This window comes from Pteropus alecto, unplaced genomic scaffold (assembly GCF_000325575.1).
Source record: "Pteropus alecto unplaced genomic scaffold, ASM32557v1 scaffold3, whole genome shotgun sequence".
Taxonomy (NCBI): Eukaryota; Metazoa; Chordata; class Mammalia; order Chiroptera; family Pteropodidae; genus Pteropus; species Pteropus alecto.
This window is the reverse complement of record NW_006442484.1, coordinates 37,892,621-37,916,295: the sequence shown is the minus strand read 5'-3', so window position 1 is coordinate 37,916,295 and position 23,675 is coordinate 37,892,621. Positions and strand designations below refer to the sequence as shown.

Here is a 23,675-nt window from a genome sequence, read left to right as displayed (position 1 = left end):
CTTCAGTGAATGTGTCCCTAAATTTCCTATTAATCAGCTCCCTCCCCCTTATTAGCTCTCATGGCCAAATATATTCTTTCTTGGATATTTCTATTGGTGTGACTACTGGATTGTTATTTGCTGCACCAAATAGACTCTATGTTGTTCAATATTTAATTCCAAATGCTTAGCATAGTATGTTCTTAATGAACGACCTGATAAATGGATTTTACCAGATTATTTCCTAATTTGCCAAGTTGTCATCAATCATATTCTAGCTAAATGTACTGATCATTTCCCATGCATCCCTACCCCTATTTAGATATATCTATATATCATTTGATGTAATTAAACAGCTTTTTTAGAAAGTTTTCTTAATTATATGTCTCTTTATATATACTGCCTTATTGATTAATCTCATTCCTTCATTGATTTACCTCTTCCTGTATGATGAAGTGCCAAAGGTTTCATGCTCAGCACTTTTCTTTTTCTGTCTATTCTATTTTTCAAAAATGAACCTATGCTTCAGAGCTCAATTGAATTCTGTCCAACGACCCTAAAATCCTTATCTCAGTCTGACATTTTATAGGAGCTAAATCTGTATTTCCAGATGAATTTACAAGACTTTCATTTATATTTGTGGAACCATAAATTAAATTTCACAAAACATCAACTGTTTTAGATTCTTCATTATCTACATGTTCTCCTTTTCCTATATATTTATAGCTGCCTCATCCCATTGAGTTTCCTTATTGGCTCATTTATTTCCTGTCTTCCAGTCCTATTGGCATGACCCCATATTATGAACTCATCTTCTTGTCTAAGGCCCAGTGTTATTTTGTGTTTAACATCCTTTCATACCATTCTCTAAAATTTCTTTTTTTTCACATTATCATGCTGTTCTTTTAACTATATTGCATTTTTAATATACTGCAATTATTTTCAGACTCAGAGTGGTAATCTTGACTCATTTAACCCAGAAAACTTTGTGCTTACTATTCACTAATTCAAATATGTCACTATTCTCAACTGAAATATTTATTTCCATGGCTTTGGAGTATACGGTTTCTCTTACAGAAAATATATTCTGCTTTTCTTCTTATCCATTCAAATTGTATTATTTCTCAAAGACTAGGCTCAAACTGTATACTCCTTATGTTTTATCCAATATAGCTATCTACTTTTTTTGAACTTTTGGCTCAAAGATGGCAAGGTCAGTTTCATACTGTTACTAATCAATTCATAGAGTCTTGATTCCTGGAGAAGACTGGTTGCCTTGTACCATGCATACCTCAGGGGAGGAGTTCTGAAATTTAGTATCTGAGGTATTCCTTCAGAAGTGACAGAAGAACTTGGGACCTTTCCTGACAATGATTCCCTGCAGCAAGCGAAGAGAACCAGAGCAACTGGCAAATATACAATTGGAATAGCCATAAAAAGTCATAAAAGAACCATGCTATCTGATTTAAGGAGAAGATGCTAGAAGGATAAAAAAGATTTTTTTAAAACCAAAAAAAGCAAAACCTGTATCTTGTTTCATTAATTCCACTCAATCTGAAGAGCTGGACAGAAAATGGGGCATAGCTGAGATGTACCAATTATTCCAATCTGTTCCCACTACATTCTGAGAATATTCAATATTTCAACACTATATATGTATGGTTATGTTTTCTCCCCTACATTATCAGAAGCTCCTTAATGACATCAAGCCTATGTAATACTATCGGCATATGTTTGAAATTTTTACTTATTTTTACATATGTTTGAAATTTTTACTTATATTATTAAGGTAACACTTTGTTTTGCAAATTCACAAAAATACTAGTATCTAGAAATTTGGGCCATGAAATAATAGATAAGATAGCTTTTACTGATGATGAAAGTATGTTATTCTTACAGCTGGTCGAGGTATGGGTTTTTGTGGTTTCTTTGAACCTAGTTTTTTCATTGCATTATAGTATTTCTTCTGTTCTTCTGTCATAAAAATGTCTTGACCTCCAAAGTAAAGAAATGAAAACAAAATTTGTTAAAATAATGTTCTTTGCTAGCTATAAAATCCACGTTAGTAATTGTGTGAAAATTGGCCCCACATTCTAATGTTGCTAATTATATCTATATTTACAGAGATGCACATATTCAATACATAAATTATGCATTTTAGTCAGTCAGATTTCTATACTGGAAATATCAATACATGCTATCTGAATTATCAATTAGTTAAAAACTTATAGCTGATTAAGTATCTTAAAATAATTTATGAATTTCATAATTCTTTCTTTTTGGCGATTGCATTTTGGAGTAAAAAGGAAATAGTGTGACATGTTCAGTTCACGTTTTAGAGCAAGATGAAGTTTAAGTATACTTATCTTTTTTTTCTGTTGGTTGAAGTTATCTATGATGACACCAATGAAAAGATTCAGAGTAAAGAACGAACCAAAAATAATAAAGATGACAAAATAAAGATACATGTACAGATTGTCTTCATACTTGGGTTGTAATTCTACCTACAAAATATGGAGAATGATAACTATTAGACCTGATACTTGTTTCATAAAAAGGATATTAGTGAATTTTCAATTCTGAAAGCACGTATCAATCACTGGGAATACAATTAATTTGACCCAATAAATGTCTTATGGATGCACTTTATAAGATTATGGATGCACTTTATAAGCAAAGACCCCAATAGGACATGCAAAATGAGGATTTCCTCTTCCTACAGTAAAGATGTTAGAGTTGCACTACTTTTTATTAAAACCTTTAAAATTTACTCTCTGTGACTCAGTTCCCTTATCTGTAAATTGGAAATAATAAAACCTAAACCTCCTCTGGTAGTTGGGAAGGTTAAATATATTAATATGTGAAAAGTGCTTAAAACAGTGCTTGATTCATTCATACTGATTCATCCTACTAAGTAGGCCTTAGACACTGGTTCTATAACAATGATAATCTCTCTTGTCTAGTACACTTTTTATCAAAAAAGATGTGACACTTGGTTTGTGCTTTGGGTGTAATCTATTGAACAGGTCTGACAGGATCTTGTTCTAACCAATTCAGTTAACCAGCAATGGATGCAGGTAATAATCCATTGTGTCATGAAATCAATTTAGAGCGTAATGGACAATATGGTATTTTTTTTTTCTAATGAAATAGGATAAAGTAGAAAATATCAGAAATACTATAAAAATACCTATTCTTTGATGAGACTTTTATTTCCTTTATGTGTGTGTGTAGTAGAAAGTAATATAAAATGATATTTTTAAACATTTTAAAATTAAATACAATACATACACAAAAGTGCACAGCATATAAGTGTAAAATGTAATAAATTGTTACAAAGTAAATTTCACAAATCAGGACATTGTCAGGACCTCAGAAACCCTTGGTGTATCCTTCCTAAACATAAAGTCTACCATTTTTGCTAAAGGTAATCATTACCCTTGACTTTTACGGTAATTCTTTTCTTGCTTTTTCTTTAGAGTGAACACCTAAGTATGGATTCTTGAAAAATATGGTTAATTGTGTTTACACTTTGTCTATCAGACATATTTTTTAGAACTCTATTTTTAAGATTCGTCTGTTTGTTATGTATGTTTACATACAATTTTCATTACTGTATAATATTCAATTACTTGTCTATTTCTATTACTTTTGAGTTGTTTACAGTATTTTGCTAGTGCAAAAAAATGTTCATTCTTGTATATAGATTCTCTTATACGCGTGCATAAGTTTCTGCAGGATATAGCTAAAAATGGAACTGCAAGGTTAAAGACTATTTTGAACTTTGTTAAATAATGTGATAATTTCTAACTTTTTAAAAGGAATATTTATTCACTTTTTCTCCACTAGCAAAGTATATATTTTTACAGCTGTTTATCCTTGGCAGCACTTTTTATTGTTAAACTTTTTAATACTCGCAATCAAGTAGGTGTGTAGGTGATATCTCATTGTGTTTTAAATTTGCATTTCTCTGTTGATTAATGAGAGTAAGAGCGAACAACGTTTCATAATTTTAGTAAGTAACTGGGTTCTGTCTTTTGTAATGTGCTTGAATGCAGAGAAGTTATGTAGCAGACAGTATATTAAGGAAGAAACTGAAAATCAGTTGCATGTCATGTAGGTTATTTATAAAAAAATGGGAGAGAGAACTTTAAATGAAGTAATCAAATAGGCAGGAAACTGCTGTAGAAAGTGGTTATGAGCCCACCGTTGGTGGTCAGAGTTTAAAAACATGTTCCACCAATGGACACATTAAGCCTCTTTGCTTCCATGGTAAAATGGAATTAACAGTCAACTTCATAATAGGTTGTTATTTTGGATTAAATGAGATAAGGTAAGAAAGTCCTTAGCATAGTGAATAGTAAGAAATAATTATTATTATTTTAAAAAACCCGTAAGTGGGGTTCCTGATAGTACTTACAGAGATACAATGCAGGGCTTTTAGCTCCTGTGCCCTCTTTTTTATTGCTAAGGTGAACAAACAAACCTCAGGAATTCTTCCTGAGTTACACCTGGTCGTTGGAGCTAGGGAAATAACATTATGAATTTATTACTATGCCCCAGCAATACACCACAAGACAAATTTTTTTTCCAAAATATGATTTCTTCCCTCATTGCTATATAGTAAGAAATTAATGAAAATTGTACAAAAAATTTCAAAAGTGCTGATATATATAGGGTAGATTGTCAAAGCCCCTTTCTTCAACTACAAAAATCTCACTTCCCAGAGGGAAACACTATTAAGTTTTTATTTGTTTTGTTTTGTTTGTTTTTTCCCACCATTTGCTGGATCCTTTCTATTACAAGGGAAGATCAAAACCTTAAGGAAACCTGTGACAGATAAAAAAAAGTTCTTATGAGGGCTTCTAATGTACAAATGGCTGTAACTATTATAGCCAAAAATAAAATGTCTCATTTTACAAATACAGTCAACAGATTTTTAAGTGCTGGGTGTCATGCTAGATACTAGAAAACATGTTAAAAGGTTTACAGTGAGTAGAGAAAAATATTGAAATCAAATTTTGGAATAAATAAGGTTGAATATTTTATTTTTGTAATAGATATGTGCTTTATAAATTGACCATAGTTTTATTTTATTGACATTATCACTAAAATACAACACTGCACAAATATTCACTGGATCAAATTAAGCAGTTTTCCCTCTAAATGGACTTACATTTCGTGAATCGACAGCTGCATACATGATATCCATCCATCCCTTAAATGTGGCCTGTAAAAAAGTCATATCATTTAATTTATTTTCTCCCTATAAATTATAATTTTAGAAAAGAAATTAAGTATCAGATTGACCAAGATTCATTCCAAAGAGGAATATACAATAGTTTGGGGTTAATATCTAAACTCTTTGGGCAAAGTTTTATAATATATGCTTTGAAAATACTGCAACTTTATATTCTTCTATAACATTGTTATATGCATCTTTAATATCTATAAATAAATCTTGATAGTTTTAATCAAGACTTAATAACTGCTTTAATGAGCAGTTATTAACTTTAGACTCTGATGTTCCTATAAGAATATAACATAAAATTTGATGAAATAATTTTATGTGTGTAGGACTAGCATCAGAAAAATATAGTGCATTGTTTGATCTTAATGCTTTCTTTCATATGTATTTTTTTCTGAATAGTCTTATCACCAGTCATGAATCATGCTTCTTCTATAAGAAGAAACAGTTTCCTAATCTGAAAACAAACACTATATTCAAATGCCATTTACTCTTTTAAATATTTGTTCTTTTCGTGTTTCTGGACATGATTGTAATCCTGACAACAAAAGTGTTATACATTTTTTTTCAGTTCCTTAGTTCTACAGGGTTCATCCTTTTCTCTAATAGATATATAGTGTTGGATATTGTTGTCAGTGGATCATCTTAGGGAGCATGTGGACATGCCTTAGAGCGAGAAATTGAATGAATTTTAGTTGAGAAGTTGAATTAATTTTATATGAATCGATAGCAGACATAATACACTTGACAGGAAGGTTTTCATTTGCAAGAAAGCAATCTTCTAATCTGAAAGTGTTCAAGCAGCAGGCAGGAAGATGAGAATGAGACAGTAGTCTGTGTGATGGGTAAAAAGGGAAGTTTCAGTTATGACGGTGGAAAAGGTTGGGTGAGCGGAGACTTGTCAAGGATATCCATACTCTCTGGTACTTCAGAAAGAGTACAGAAATCTATTACTCCCCCACACACCTTTCCAACTCCGCCGGAGAGCCAGTGCCTCTACTTTGCTCAGAGTAGGGATGGGGGAAAACAATGGGAACCTACATAGAAATCTCAATAACAAAGGACTGGTGCGGGGGTCTAACACACAGTTTGGGAGATTTTAAACTTTGCGGAGCTGTATACTTTTAACTGGTGAAGAAAAGATAGTTCACCAATGATTGAAGAAGAATCTAGGCAGATGAGCCTGAGGAAGTATTTGCAAATATAAAGAAGAATTTTAGATTCATTTTAATAATACATCACAGAGAATAATAAAGTGGTCACTTACCACTTGAAGCAGAGAAAGATATCCAAGTCCTACATTATCAAAGTTTACTTTCACATTTTTCCACCTGGCAGTCTGATTGTTTTCTATGAGGGCTCTACATTCGCTGTAGTTGTTGACCACGCTTACATCAAACATTTCTCCAGTGGTATAGTTGATACAATGATAAAACTTGCCAGCAAAGAGATTAACTCCCATGATACTGAATATTAGCCAAAAGATCAGACAAACCAGAAGTACATTCATTATGGATGGAATAGCTCCTAAAAGGGCATTGACAACAACCTGGCACAAAAATGAGAAGGAAAAGTAGGTGAAAAGTCAACAATGAATATTTATTTTTACCTATTTTTAACTGTAAAAGAACAAAGTCAAACTATAAAAAAAAAAAATAATCTGTTCTTAAAATTAAATATTGGGCAGAAAATAGCATCTGGTAGCTCCAACTAAAAATTTTAATTATACTAAAAATAGTATAAATTAAATCTTAAATTATAGAATGCTTCATCAAGAGGTAAGGCCATAGATGTAACAAACTTTCATCAAATAATAGAATTAATTATAAATGCAAAGAGTAATTGAAAGTACAAACAGTGACATGACTACAGAAGTAAGGTCACATGTGAATATCACGATTTTTAAAATCATGCAAACCGTAACATTTAATATCCAAAATTTGAGAGTAAAAGAGAACAATTGAAGGTCAATATTCAAGGGGAAAGGGAACACTAATAATAATTATTCTGAGAAGCAAGTGTAAGCCAGGACTGTCCCAAGCAATGTAGTATACTGTTACCCTACCTATAAAAACTCTGGAGCAAAGAGATCATAGCATGGAGATTGAACATGTAATGAGGAGAAAAGGTTTGGAAATCAGGAGATCAGTATTCCAGTTCATATCAAAAATTAGCTGTGCACTTTTGGGCCTAAAGATCCTCCTTTGAAAATCCCTTTCAGAAGAAAATTCTCAAATTACAAAATGAGAGATTCTAATAATCAAAACATAGGCTTGACTATGGGTAGCTGTATCTTAAACATTACAAGTTGAATCAAAAGCGTTTCACTTGATGCCTTTGTTATTTACAGCTTTTAAGAAAACTTTTTAAAAATGGCTTTTGAGAAAACTTTTTCAGTACCTTTCTTAATTATCCCTCAAGTAAATATTTAGCTAAGTATCTTGTTCTGTACAAACACACCTAAACTACATCAGAAATACACTATCAACAAATAGACATGTAAAGTAAAAGAAATACGCATTAGCCTTCTTGAAATCCCTTATGAGAAAAAAATATATATAAATAAATGCACACATAGAAATATATGAGTACAAATATCTTACAGCAACAGTGCCAAATGAATACTGGAAAAAGGCACAATTCATTTGCAAATTAGCACCTGGAGCCTATTTAGTAAAGGATAATACTGTAATATATTTTTAAACGTAAGTAAGTTTTAAAGAACTTATTACAGTGTTAAGTTACTACTGGAATTTCAACTTTCTTTGATAATTCAGAAGTACTTAGACTTGACATTTAATTTTTAAGTTCACCAGAAGGAATGCTCTACTACGCAAATGTGAGCAGACATTGGTTGATACAGTTATAATTTTTTAAAAAGCTGAATAGCAAAGAAATAATACATGTATTTTCTAAGAGAGTCAAATCTATGGAAGGACAAGGAATTAAGGTTCTTATATATGCGAATTTGATATGGAAAATACGAAAATTATTCTAGTACTGAAAGTTTGATTTCATTCTTAAAAATAAATGCTACTACTGCAAAATTAGTAATTTTACACTGTTTGAGTGAAAAGAATTTAAAGGTTAACAGTTCCTTTCTATGCAACTATGCACACACAAACACTCAGGCACACACACCTACACACACCATTCATTTCTGATTGTGTTTGCAACAATGGTCCTAAGTAACCATTTTCAAATATCACAAAAAGCATCATTTTACAAGTTCTTTTTTAAATAGCTAAATCCACTGAGATAGGGCAACATCATTTCCTCAGTGCTGACAGTATGTGGTCTCAGGTTTTGTGCCCCAGGGGATGACAAATGACAGCACGAATTCCTCCCTGTTCCTTTGTGTCACCTTTCTAAATGAGTGTTATATTTCCACAGTTGACCTACTTCTTAGCCATCTCAGCCTCTGTTTGAAAGCTAAAAGGCCAGATTTGGACTCTGAAAGGCTCAAAACACATCATATAGAGCAATGATGAAATGATGAGAAATGAGCTGGTGGTTTTAAATTACAGTGAATGGGATTTCCTGTACGTTTATAAATGAAATGAACATAATTAATCTTGACGCACATCAGAAGCCTACGCAACATGATAAAGATTTCCCACAGAGTGAAAAATCTAGCGAGAAGCAATCACTCAGGCATTATATTCTGTGAGTGTCTCCAACAATGTCAAGTTTATGGCCATCTGACAAACATCACTGATTGACTGGTTACGTCAATAGGAATGTAGAAGACAAATTCTCCATGGATTTGTCATTTCTAAGGTACAAAATGTCAGTCTGTTCTTAATTATAATTCCAATAAACTCTAAAGCATTTGGTCTTACCCTCATTCCTTCAAACCGGGATAAGGCTCTCAATGGCCTCAGAGCTCTTAGTGTTCTGAGGGATTTGATGGCACCAAGTTCTGAGTAACCCAAGGCATTTGCAGTTAAGCTAACCAATGAGACCTATACAGAAAAAGCAACACAATTTTCTTACTTAGAGACAAAAAAGCTTACACAGTTCAATCTTGCTCTATGCAATAAGCCAGTAGTTCTCAAACTCTAGTCAGTATCAAAATCATCCAAAGGGCTTGTTGAAAACACAGATCCCTGGAGGCGGAGTCTGATTCAGTAGGTTTGGGGTGGGGCCTGAGAATTTGCATTTCTTCAAGTTCCCAGGTGAGTCTGATACTGGTCTGTAAAGCACACTTTGAGAACCACTGCCATAAACTTATGAAAAAGCGGAAGCTATATATGTTCTCTTTCCAAGATTCTTGACAAGAACATTTAAAACAATTAAATGTAAAGAAAGGAAAAGGACACAGATATGCAATCTTCATTTACAGATCTTTAAAATTTTATCATTTCTTATATAATTTAGCAGACCTGAAAGGGAAATTAAAACAGTATAAATAAACAAGTAAACTATGCAAACCACGGGTGAATCCGAACATAAACACATTCAAAAAGATCTAGGCCTCTAAACAGTGGCTTTGTCTTTCCGTAAATTTCAATGTGAGGATATGAAATCATTAGATCAAATTAAATAAATAACTTTTAAAAAGTTGAGATTTTAGTATAACTAATTAAAAATTGCCAGAACAAGTTTTCTTTAATCATTTATGCTAATGTAGTTGATAAAAAATTTTAAAACAGCTAAAAAAGAAAAAATTAACTGTCATAGGTGGCATTGAAATATCTAATTCCTCTGAAAATAAATAGAAAACTCATTAAAACTGTATAAGCTAAGAAAAAATATTTTCTCCTAACGTGCACCTGAATTTCAAAAGCAGATAAATGAAAATATATGTGTAATATAGGTTTAAGGAGTAGGATATTAATGGATATTTGAAAACTATGTTTTTTAATAAAAATAAATGAAACAAAATTTTTACAACAAAACTAATTTAAGCTGTTCAAACTAATTTTGCACATATAATCTGAAATAGCAAAATATCTAAATTTGGAAAAAAGCTATAAAAATGTATCTTAAGTGGTTTATATATTTCTCTTAAAATCTAAATTTTTAGGCTTTGTTAGTCTCCTCTTTACAGATAATTGACAAATAAAGTTACTGAATTACCCATTGTGCATATTTTCTGTATATAAAATATAAGGTCTACGGCCATGACACCCTGAACAAGCCTGATCCCGTCCGATCTCGGAAGCTAAGCAGGGTCGGGCCTGGTTAGTACTTGGATAGGAGACCACCTAGGTCTGTAGGTCTGTAGGCGTATGAAAATAAAAAAAAATAAGGGATTGTAAGCTGACAAAGTCCTTGCAATTGCCTCACATAAAAAATAAATATGAGGAATAGTACTTTATATTATCTGAAGACAGAACCAAAGAGATAGGATAAATTAAAGGATGGAAGATAAAAGTTAGAATAAAAAAAATTCTGGACAGGGGAAATATTTATTAGCTAATTAAAAGAAATGGTAAAATATCCAATTTTATGTGACTTGTGTAGTTAAATATGAAAAGGAGATATATCTAGTACTATTCATCTTTCTGGAGCAATCTCCTAAATGGTCTTTTGGCCTCTAAATAATCTCCCTTTATTCCATTGTTCATAACTTCACTGAATTTCTCTCCCTGAAAGAGTGAGCTTTTCTTGTCACTTTCCATAGAAAATCTTCAATGGCTTCTTTTTTACTAAATCATATATCTAAATCTCTTTGGATGGCATCTCAGGTTCTTCAAGCTCTTTGCCAAGTTACCTTTCTTATCTTGTCATCCAATTACAGGATGCTTTCCCTCACTCTGTGGCACTGTTTCTTGAACAGGCCCCTTTGGCATGCATCAGTGTCTGAATGCTTTGGTGTACTTGTCCTCATCTGTACCTGATGACATTTTCATCTCTCAAACTGTAGCTCACACTATATTGCCCTCATGAAGGTCTCTCCTCCTCCCTCAGTGAAGTGAATGGTACTTCTAATACAAATGTCATATTTGACTTGTATACACATCTGTTTTTACTAGTCAACTGTAAGTTCCCATAACCCCAGAAAAAATGACATTCATATTAGTCTCTTCAAAAACAAAATAATGTTCAATAAATATATTTTTTGAATAAAAAAGTGCAAAAAAACTAAAGCAAAGTATTAGTTTAATATATTATAATAGTTTTCTTAAATCTTAAGAAGGTAAATATCAGAATATGCTAGGTAATTTGAATACCGGCTGTAAGACAACTAGATTTTTCTTAGGAATTTATTTTCAGGTAGCGTTGACTTAATACTTTTATTATTACACATCTATATTAAATGGAAGATATTTTTATTAGAAATATACCAATGTATCATAACCACATACAGAAAATAAAGAAAAGAAAAAATACCATCTATAATCTCATTATACAAATAAAACAATGGTTATAGTCTTGGTATTTTTTTGGTTTTAAGTATTATACATGGTTTTAAGTATTATTTATTATGTTATTTTATTACCAGACAGTTTTGATATAATTTTGCATGTGTTTATATATGTTATATTTAATAGTAGATTTGCTTTAGGCAGATTAAGAAAAAAATAAAAACAAAAGTATTTTTCTCTCTTAAATTAAAAAAACTCTGTTATAAATCGTTCCCTCTATTTGGTGATTAGAAAGCTCATATTGAATTAAAAGTTATTTCTTTTTCACCTGCAACTGTAAAAAAAAAATTTTCTCTGAAAAAGGTTACTTTTGTCTTTGCTAGCATGATATGTAAATTTTATATATCAAAATATGTCTCAAATTATTACAATAAACAGAATATTATCTTTAAAATGCACTATGAATCACATTGCGCTTTCCTGTGCTTTTTCTGTGAAAATTCCAGTGTCCTCCTCCTCCATGTAGATGGTGAGCATCATCCTGTCCCTTCCCCCCTCCCCATTCCCTGTTCCCACAGCTCTAGACAAAAGGTTTCTAGACAAAAGGTTTTTGTTTCATTCTATCCACTCTGAATGAACTACTAATTTAAAAGGCATTTAAGAAGTAAATCTCCAAACTAATAAAATAATTAAATTTTTTTGTTGTTGTTCAGTTAAGGTCTTACATTTGTGAATAAAAAGGGAGACTTTCCTCAAAATTCTCACTCAGAAATCAGGAAGCAACCTCATATTCAAATTTTTAAAGCCTCTTATATTCTGGTATTCCATCTTATTTACTTTCAACACCAATGTATTTTCATAAAACTTTTAAATAATTTCTCCATGGCTAAGCTGTTTTCACGGCCAAGAAGTATCTCTTGCTATTCAGACTTTCAAATTTCTTTGTAATTAGTAATCCACATGTGGGACAAACACTTCTCAACAGATCTCTGGTGATGACAAAGATGCTAACATCAAAGATGCTTGTGAAGAATTTAAATACAGTTATTCTGTGAAATGTGAGAATGAAAAAAGAAAACTTCTATATTAATATGTTATTTTGTATAACGAGATTTTAAATATTAATTTGAAACTAAATCAATAATTACAACACAGCGTTTGGCTGTTTCATCTATGAAAGTATACGCACTTAAATTGGCCAAAAAGATATGGTTTGGGGCATCTTTTCATTGGGAAAATGGGAATCATCATTTATATTTGGGCCTACACAGACAGTAATTAAGAAGTGCCTACTATGTTCCAGGAACCATTTCGAGGACTAGCACATATCATCATAGGCCAAATGAATGATATAAGAAAGTGCAGAATACTCACATCGACAATCAGAAAATCTAGCCAGCACCAGGCATTGGTAAAATACATTTGAAAACCATATGCCACCCACTTGAGAAGCATTTCCAGGATGAATATATAAGTGAAAACTTTGTCAGCATATTCTAACATGGTTTTAATGGTTTTTCGCTGCTCAATATATATATCTTCAAAGGCCTGTAAATGAAAAAAAAAGTCCCATTAAATTTCATTGTCTTAAACTGTTTCTAATTGATAGCTTATTAGTAAAAAACATACTGCAAGCCTCTTCTCAGGTGCTTAAGGCTGGAAAGTCTTTGTGTTTCCCATACCTGTATTTTGTTATACATTTATATGTATGCAAATGGTTGTTGATTTGGCATTTCAGTCAAACAATAAATTCAAATAATTTTAAAATTTTGGTATCAGGGTACTTCAAAAGAGCTTAAAATTTTGGACTGTCAGCTGCTTCCCTCAACAGCAGAAAGCAGAAATTCATCAATAATTATATCTAATTTGTTCAGAGCAGAGTTACTGGAATGTACCCTCTCAGTAAGGTATACATATAAGGCAAGGAGCCCCTTTAGCCTGGGGAAGGAAACGGGATTATAATTTCTCCCTCTTCTTCTCCCTCCCCCACCCCTTCTCCTCCCTCTCCCTCCCTCTGTCTCTCTGTCTCTCTGTCTCTCTGTCTCTCTCTCTGCCCCTCACACAACCTGGGCATGTGTGTAAGTATATGTCTGGAAGCTCCCTCTGTCATTATTTTGCAGAGCTCTTTAGGATGGGTGGGAGTACTCATCTGCACAACCCTTGGGACTTGTGGAATAAAAAGAGTGTTTATCTAACTCTTGTGAGCAGGGCTTAACATACGGCCCTAAATACTTTTCAGCTCAATTTATGGCTGAATGGGGAAGCTTCCAAGAAGCCAGCCATAGTGCGGGATGGTGCATTCTGGTGAGCTCTGACTGGCTGTAACTGAGAACCAAGAGCTCCTACAACAAGGACACTAGTCACTGACAAGACTTCACAGCTCCCTTTCTACTTGGCATTAAAACACAGGGCTGACCCTCTTTGCTCTGAGTATGTAGAGGATGCAGGATTATTAGTCAAATCAGAGGTGGGCTTAGAGGCCTCCAGACACAATGCCATAATCCTGATGTTGAAATCAATTTACCAAACACTGACTAATTGAAAAAATAAAAGAAATGCTACCATGGTTGTACCAAATGGGAAAATGGGTCACACCGTTTTCATTATATAAATCGATATTTTGACCAAATTGACCATTCCTTTGAATGAAATCAGACAGTAAGTTTGTAATGCTTTCACTTTGCTACCAGTCAGTAATTATGTTAGTCTGCTATTTACCATTCACTATGGTTGGCACTCTTGAATCAGCATGAATGAGACAGGTGAGTTCCCTGCAGCAGTGGAGTTTATGTTAAGTAGTATATTTAGCTGATAATTCCATATCATGTCTACATAGTTATTCTTAATACAAACTGTCTCTGATGACTGAAAGTCAAAGATCCTTTTTTAAATATTATAAAAACTACACTGTTCTAAGTTTAATTTAATCTGAGGCCAATTCCATAACAATATAATTTGCTATTTACTGAGCCACTAACAACTGTGCTAAACATATCACACAATGTCTCTCATCCTCACAAACAACTTATTGTAAAAACATGATACAGGAGGTTTATTGAGGGGAAAGGCAAAGGGTTTCAGGTAAGGTAAAGGAGCAGATCATATGTCACCTACCAGTGCTCCACTGCTGAGGAGAATCATGAAGACAATGAAGGTTTCGAACCAGTTATGCTCCACTATTTTATAGCAAGTTTTCCTCAAGTTCCACCAGAGTTTTCCTTTGCCTTCTTCTATGCTTATCTGACAACACTTAAACTTCCGTACACAGTCTAAAATATATCAAAGTAAGTAAAGAAAAAAATTACTGTTTGATTATATACATTTAAGTTGGTGGGAGATTCATCTACACTATTACCTGATATACTGTAAATGACTTTATTTTTTTATGATGGCTTCCTTTATAGAAATAGAAATCATCTCTATATTTTTAATCATTCATTCAATATTTTTTTGTTTAAGAGACCATTGCAATGGTTTATATTACATTATAACATTATAGAAAAAGAAAAAATTAAAATCACCAAAGTTGATATTTCCACCCTATTCATATGAGTGTGATCCCATTCATATGGGACATTATGTATATTTGAATTTTACTTAGTTCACCTTAATGGTATAGCATTTTCTTTTTTATTATAAGTAAATAGAATTTGAAAGTTTTCACTATACTTTTCTAGATAAGAATACTAGACTTAACCACTCCAATCACTGAATATTTGTGTTGTTTTAATTCTGGCTATTATCATCGATAATGTAATATACACCTCTGTGTAATTTGTGGACTACTAGATCTGAAGCTTGTTAACAAATATTTATTAAATACCTGCTGTATTTAAGAAATCTATGGGACAAATTGTAATACTAGAATGTGTAAAACGTAGACTTATTCTAAAAAGAATGTTCATTTTAAGCACGGTGATTTACCCACAGATTCCATAGTTATAAAAAGCAACAATTATCACAAAATAAATAAGGTATTGTGAGAGCTCAGTTTGATATTTGGCAGAGATTAATTTGATATTGAGCTTTATGGAGGAAATGGGTTTGAGGTTAGACTTTGAAGGATGTGTAAGAATCAGGTCTAGTTCATGGAGCTGCAAAGAATGCAGAAACAATGATATAAGTAAAACTTGGTGACAGAAAAGTTTGCAAGTTGCATGAAGGAGAGAATTAGGAGTCAAGACTAAGTCTAAGAAAAGACACTTAGAGCCAATCAGAAATAAGAACATAAATGAGTCAGTTAGAAAATTTAAATTTTATGTGCTGTCTAATGAGGAAAACGTTGAAGGATTTATTTGGGAGTGAAGATTCACCTGATAAGAACACTGGTTTAGAATTATCTATGCCTATTTAAGGAACTGGATGGAAGAAAGAAGACAGAAAAGGAGTTAAGAGTTTCCTTTGATGAAATTCAACCAACTGAACATTAAAGAAAGTGAAATCAAGGGTAACGGTGGTGACAGTGGTCAGGAATCAAAAGATACCGCTGAGCTGATAGGACCTGGCAGCACATAGAATATGGGACACTGGGGTGTGGGAGAGAGAAGTCAGGAGGTAGGATTTTAACCACAGTATAGGGCTCTTGTTCATTAAATAGAAAAATGGAAACCTCATCATGAAGGAGGGCAATATTTTACTTTGTAGATACTTATCATATGCTACTTTATAATGTAATCGGCCAGATCATATCCTTTGTTTCACGAAAACTTAATAAAGCGCTATTAAATGTTGTTAGTTTCTCATCTAAGAAATATATGGTATATTTGTTGTTTCTTTGAAGGCAAGATCTTTTTCACATTTCTGTTTCCAAAAGGATCAAGAATTATAGGCCCTGAAAATATTCACTGTAATGAATTAAATGACACTGTAATTAGTTTCCCTCACCATCAAAGAGGATATGAGATAAAACAAAACAAAACAAAACACTGTTTAACTGAAAAAGACCAGTGTTAGTGGAAATAATAAATGGCAAATTTGAGACACTTGTTTACCTCTGAGAGGGAAAGAAGGGAACGAGTTAAGGAGCGGGTACAAAAGAGACTGAATCTTTATCTTAAATAAAAGATAAATAACCTGTTTTATTCTTAAATAAAAACCCTGAAGCAAATATGACAAATTGTTAAAGCTGGTTGTGGGCATCTACGTATTATTCATTATTATTTTTTACAATGTTATATTGGTAGTATTTCATACTTAAATTTTTTTATTTTACAAAATACAAATGTTGATAGAATGATAATTATTATTATGCATATACTATGACTCTAAAATGAGATAACTGTCTGGAAAAGAGTAATAACTAATACCATATAAATTACCATGGATTTACCATGGTATTTCACAAAATTTGGAAATACTACCAAATTTTGTGAAATACCATGTGAATTTTTGTAAAGTCATAAATTTTTTCATAATTAAATAACTGCACTGAAATGTATGCAGATTTTTTTAAGGAAACAGTAGAAAAGTGGCTTCTCTCATAACTTATGCTGAACAAATAGCTCTCCCTTTAAAATTATTTAAAAAGTGACAATTAATATTTAAATATTTTTTTTCACCAATGCATTTAAGTCTAAAATCGATAGATGTATATAACATAATCTTTTGTAATAACTTTGAAATAATTTATTGCATTTTTGAAAAATTAGTTTAAATTTTAAATTAAAACAGCTTTAATATTCTTAATATAAACATATATCACCTAAATGAAACATTTTTAGAATCATTTTAATAAAATAACATTACTAGTCACAACATGAGGCAATCATTATTATTAAAATAAACTTTTACTTAAGCAATTACTATATGGTATTGAATTTGGGGCAAAAACATAGTATGAATTATTAAATAGCTGTTATCTAAACAATGAGTTAAAAATGAAGTGATTCCCAGGGCTTTAAAGAAACATTTCTACAATAGTAGTTTATGTAAGAAATGTTAAGAATTTCATACCTTGTGGAATTGAACTATTTAATGCATCTTTGTATCATTAGCATTTCTACACTAATTCTGGACTGGCCAGGTGAACAGGACAGAAGCAAACCTGACACAAGTGGAAGCTTGACAGGCCCTTTGCATTTAGGCTTCCAATCTCTTGCGCCTTTGCCTTCACCATGAGAACAAGCCCAGGCCGGTGTGTGAAGGATTAGAGGAGTCAAGTGGAGCAGAATCAGCCCAATTGTCTCATCCAAGACCTCAGACTTGTCAGAAACCCAATCAAGATCAGCAAAACCAGCTAGCCAGCCATGAACTTGCAAGCAAAAATATATAGTTTATTATATACTAAGAATTTTGGATGATTTGTTACACAACACTATTGTTTAAGAGATAACTGTTCCATACCTCAAATAACATTACTTTAGCTTTCTTCAGAAAATCCTCTTCAGATTACCCAAATGGCATTGTGCCCAATATTATATAACTCAATATATTTTAGCATTTTATTATCTGTTATTCATTACCATCCAGAACTAATGAAAATACTGACCTTAACAGCTATAGATAACTGTTACTCAGGGTCAGTTTTAAATGTATAATTATCAAGTAGTACCCATTATGATCTAACAAAACAATAAACTATTTCTTTGACTTTTAAAATGTTTTATTTTTTAAAAACTAGAGAGAGAGAGAGAGATGATTTGGCTTTCTCTTTTCTCTAGATATTCTAAAAGGGCACAAACAAAAACAGGTTGTTAGCAGCATTTCTTAGAGTTGAATAGGATCAGTAAAAATAAGAATATCTGACTACATAAATTAGATTTTATCTTTTTAAAAAGCATCTTTGTTTTGATATAGAAAAGCAAATCAAGCAAACAAATAGTTGCTAGAGAGACATAAATAATGAAGCAGAAGGAGGAGAGAGAATAGATGGATGGATGAGAGTAGTCTAATGAGCACGTGTGCATTGTTCCCCTTACCTTCTGTAAAACAGGCTTCAGGTTCCAGGGATTCTTCAGGTTCCACCTCAGGTTGCTCTCCCTCAGCGGGAGCTCCTATATCAACTGTGCTGCCTTCAGATGAACTAGTTGCATTTAACTTCTGAAAATCAATTCCACAGAAAAGCTTTTAAAATATTTTCTTTAATCTATAATATAAAAATTCAAAAGGCGTGCCCTCAAGTCGTCTGTATGCATTTCCTTGATCTGTAATTTAAGAATATCTTAAACATAATGCCAGTCTGCTTTAGTAGAGGCGGGGGTCACAAGATTAGATACAGCACCATAGGATATTTTTTCTTTAAAAATATGGTGCTAACAACTGAAATAATTTTTGATTGAGCCCATGTATACAGATTCTGAAATAAAATCCTACAAAGAGCTTATGTAAATTGCCAGAGCTGTATGGTTGTCTGTGATCTTGCTTTTGTAAATCAGTTTGCAAATGGTACAGTTTGTTTTATTCTAAAATTGTGACCCAACCAACGAAAGCTGCACAAGTGTATTTTCATGTCAAATGCAGAAAAGATTTGGTCGAATGCACATAAACAGCAATAATCTAAATTTATCCACTTTTCATTGACATGAAAACATAGACTACTGGTTGTTAATAAATATATTCTATAGTTTTCTAATTTCCAAAGGAGCAGAGCATTGTTAGCTGTATAGCAAGAGCTGATATTTTGCATTCTCTTTGGCCAATGCACGCCTGTATTTCACTGTGCATTTGGAAACTACTTGTTACTCTGGCACTCTTACCTGTCCTGTTAATACAGGCAGAAATGAGTCTTTGGTTGTTATTTTGTTTTCCATTAGGTTAAATCAAATACCACCGGAGAAAAATATACTAGAAAGAAGTTGTTTTAAATCTTGAAGCAACAAACTTTAGCCAGGTCAGGTCGTTCATGGGATCAGCAAAATGAAGAGATCCCAGTCGTTAACCTGGGCTTAAAATGCTGCAGGAATGACACAGGGCCAGGTATGAATGCCACATGGAATCAGAGTAGTTTGGGCCACAGCATTCTCGAACCTGCTACAATGTTATTACCATTAGTGCATAACATTAGTAAATGGCTGAGCTGATTAGAGCTACTTTATAAAGGGGATGAGTTAAGCACACGATAAAATGCAGGTTGAAATACGCTGAACTACTATAAAATGGGTATTGTAGTCAGTACTGGAAACAGTCTACTCATATTTGGGGTAAGGTTATGTGAACTTCCCTGGGAAAATGGTTCCTTTCCTGTATGAAAATAATTTTTTAATATAAAATATTTACTTGGCAAGGTGGTGCTGATGAAGTAAAATATTTATAGGTGATATATGGGATTGAAAATGCATCTTACGTAATTTAACAATACCAATGATATAAGCATAAATATCATATATGTCTATCTTTTTAGAACTAGTTTGGAGATTTTTTTTTTTTAAATTTGACCAAATTACTTAAATCAAGGATTATATGTTACAAGGTGCTTGTAGGTCATTGATTTATTTTTTACTCATCGAGTATATCACAATCCTAGATAATGAATTATCTTTGTCAATAAAATTGAAATATATTTTATTTTAAGATGAACTATCAAAGTGAGATTATTACAAATATTCTAATTTTTTAGACTTTTTCTAATTTCCTGTGCATTGGCTTTGATAAATGTAGCTGTGTTTACATACATATAATTGACTAAGAAATGACTAACCTACCCTCTCAATCCATTCCATCTGAGTCACATGAAGTTGTTACATATTAGGGTCCTGAAAATATTGACCTTATCATTTGCAGGACACTGAAACATGGTATAAGTAATCAGAAAAACTGAAGCATACTCATATCTGGTCTGACTACATAGAAAACATTCCTTTTAGGGACAAGCATCACATTGCACATACAGGTTAGAAGACCTGAGGGTGGGCCCAAGGGAAAAATGAGGACACATATTCAGGGTGCTCCATATGCTCAGGCCGGCACTGGTGAATTACTGCATCAGAGCCTACCTCAGGGCTGGATATGCTGCAGGTATTCAATAAATATTGTTTTAAAAAATGAATGAATGAATAAATAAACTTCTTCATTACATAATGAATGTTAGCCCTTGACGGTGACTGAGAGAAGTCACCAGACAAGATATTCCAGGAAATCTTGGTTCAAAATGTCCAAAAGTTTCCAGAGAATCATGTATATCTACTATCAATCCTTTCATTTGGTGCAGTGACTTAGTATTGACATAGAATTAATTGAAGTTTTTTTAATTAAAGCCAAATATTTATGTGTTTTAAGTCATATTAGTATTTTTTAAAAGTGCAACAAAATATTTTGTATTTTTAGAAGACATATTTCACTAGACTTACTCTTTTGAACCAAATATTGTGCTTTTGCCATCTCTGTATCTCTAGCACCTATCACCAATGTTTGTGTTTAATAAATGTTTGTTGAGTACACGAATCAATGACCATTGCGTGGACTCTTATTCTACCACTATTTCTAATGCCTTCTATCTAATATTTAATTTCACATTCAAGGGGATACAACTAATATTCTGACTTAAGTGCAGAATAACACAAATCTTTCAAGATTCTGAATTGTGAAAATAATAACCAATTGCTCTTAGAATTACCAATGCTGTCTCAACACTAGGTTCCCAATTATTCAGACCTGAGGTGAGTCTATGAAGCAAACTGTAGTTTAACTCTGGAGTCAGAAAAACTAATACTGAATCATTTTGACAATGTTTTTTTTCTTTCCACTCTATGTACATTGATTTACAGTCCCAGCAGTGAATGGCACCTCCTTAAGGATGGGCAATCTCATCCTTCTCCATCTTCCTCCTGATGTGGAACAACACAGGACCTACCTGTCTCATGCATTACTTGAATAGCTTTACTTGGTTTACAAATAAAAAAATCTATGTTTCACATTAATCCTCAACATGAACCAATCCAGTGTCTATTTAGAGAAGGAAATGTGGTTTTCATTATCTTGTCAAAAGTCATAGTGAGTCAGTAGCTGAACTCTAGATCTTCTGTACCCCATTTTGCCAGGATACCCTAGAGAATTTCTTTGATGATTCATAAATAAAGCCAACCTTTATTAATTTAAAACATTTAGTAGGTGTGATATCTAATTAAACATTGTAGATTCAAAATAGCGCTTTATGATATTGTTGATACCCAAGTTTCATGACCATGAATCTAATATTAGTTCAAGTTATATTATTTCTTATATGTATTAATGTAGAATAGAGCTAGATATATTAAAATATTTCATAAAAAAAGTTTAAGCAATAATCCTGAGATCTGGGCAAGAAATTCTGATTTGTAAAACCTTTCTAGTAATATCAAGTCAATGACTTTCTTAAAATTGCATGAGGCAAATATCACAATGCTATAAAATATAACTAAAACAGTTAAAATATGTAAAGTGCCCATAAAAACCGAATGAATCAAATTAAAAATATAAAAATCTTCAGCTTCAGGTAGAGTCATAATTACAATCAATCCTAACTATAGTGCAAATTCACCAATTAGAACTGTGAAACATATATCATTATATGGAACTATTAGTATTAAAGCATTTAAAAATTTTTTTCAAATAAAGGTTGCTTGCAAATGTTTCAATCTAAGCATCACTCACGACAAAATGCCACATGAGCAACAAACCAAAATACCAGCTTGCCAGAAACAGAACTAGTTCTACACTTTCAGGCTCCATGCTTGACAAGTTCTATGCCTCTCTTTTATAAAATTTAGATGTTTAGGTTCCTTTTTATTATTTGTGCTTTATTTATTGGGAAACAAATGACTGAATGATATTGTTAGAGTAGTGCTTACCTCACTAACAAACTCATATTAACAAAATATGAGTGTACTTCGATGTCAGAATAGTAAAGAGAGTAAATAGGAACAGCAAGTTTTCACTTTCTATAAATAGCATTGGCAATGATTTACTTTAAGGTGGAAATATTAAACATTTTTTTTAGTGAAAAATCTCATATACAAAAATGTCTTAATATTTAAAATCTGCTGGATTCTTCTAAGCGCTGGGTAATTATAGTCATAGGAGTTAAACAGGGCAAAATCATATTTAGCTTAAGGATCTAATAAATATCAAGACATGAATATTTAACTTTGTATATTTAAACACATCACTTCTGACTTTAACATTCCACATCATTGTTAAATTATTATTAAACATTAACGTGCCAAACTAATATCTTTCTTTCAGAAAGTAAAAGTATTTTTTAAAATAATCACAACAGAAAAAGGGAGAGAAAACTTAACTTTCCATTAAGTTTTTCATAGCAAAACGTGTTTCTCATTATAACGTTAAGATACATTTTTAAAGAAAATGTAAATAGTAAATATTGTATATAATTTGGAAAAAGAGTGATATATCCTAATTTGAGTTAATAAAAAATTGAGATTTTTAAAAAAAGATAAATCAAATTTAAATTAAATCAAGTATTCCATACTTAACTAAAATTTTGACCTCCAATAATGGCAATCCTTTGTTCCATATGTTTCTTAACTCTAATTTGTACTTAAAGAGTTCTGGGTCATTTTATATGAAAAAGTCTTAACACTGGAACAATGAAAGTGATGGTCTTGCTTGCTTTTGGATAGGCTTAAGGCTGAAGTGCCACTTTAATACTCAAAAATAATTGCTGCTATTACCTTCTTAATAAGGAAGATGGAAAAATCAAAAGTATTATTATTATTATACTACAATATCCAGAAAATCCTTTTGTCTTTATAATGGGCACATTATAAAGTTCTCTAATCCATAAATAGCAAGAGCTTAAACATCTTTCTTGGGATGGCAAAAGTAATCCTTATATCACACTGACCTACCCCTGAGCAGATTACCAGTGCCCCAAAGGCACTAATGTTTGGCCCATTCTGTTCTTATACTAGGGGTATTTAGACCTTTTTTCTCTCCCTTAATCACTATACCACTGGAAAACTTTTCCTTAAGAATTGCATTTTCTCCAGGATGAAATCATAGCATCCATCATTGCTTACCCAAATCGTCCTTCATATCTTTTACCCCTTCCCACCTCTTAAGTACTGGAATTCAGTGTGTGTACTCTTTTAACAGACAATGCTTCCTGAAGCAGATCACAGACCTATTTAAGGAAATTGGGAACTATAATAATGTGAGAGTTGAGAACAAATACAGTCAATTTAAATTAGTTCCTACTT

At 32.2% G+C, this 23,675-nt stretch overlaps 1 protein-coding gene across 3 annotated transcripts in view; it reads right to left on the bottom strand.

The window, feature by feature from the left end:
* Nucleotides 1-23,675, bottom strand: part of LOC102892041 (sodium channel protein type 2 subunit alpha) — a 124,727-nt gene that overhangs the window by 7,501 nt on the left and 93,551 nt on the right. For all 3 annotated transcript variants that reach the window (XM_006921144.1, XM_006921143.1, XM_006921145.2), the window contains exons 18-25: nucleotides 18,459-18,579; nucleotides 14,656-14,810; nucleotides 12,916-13,089; nucleotides 9,070-9,192; nucleotides 6,495-6,776; nucleotides 5,156-5,209; nucleotides 2,346-2,483; nucleotides 1,877-1,981 (exon numbers count right to left, since the gene is read on the bottom strand). In XM_006921144.1, the coding sequence (XP_006921206.1) occupies nucleotides 1,877-1,981; nucleotides 2,346-2,483; nucleotides 5,156-5,209; nucleotides 6,495-6,776; nucleotides 9,070-9,192; nucleotides 12,916-13,089; nucleotides 14,656-14,810; nucleotides 18,459-18,579 (1,152 nt within the window). The remainder of the gene's footprint in view (nucleotides 1-1,876; nucleotides 1,982-2,345; nucleotides 2,484-5,155; nucleotides 5,210-6,494; nucleotides 6,777-9,069; nucleotides 9,193-12,915; nucleotides 13,090-14,655; nucleotides 14,811-18,458; nucleotides 18,580-23,675) is intronic.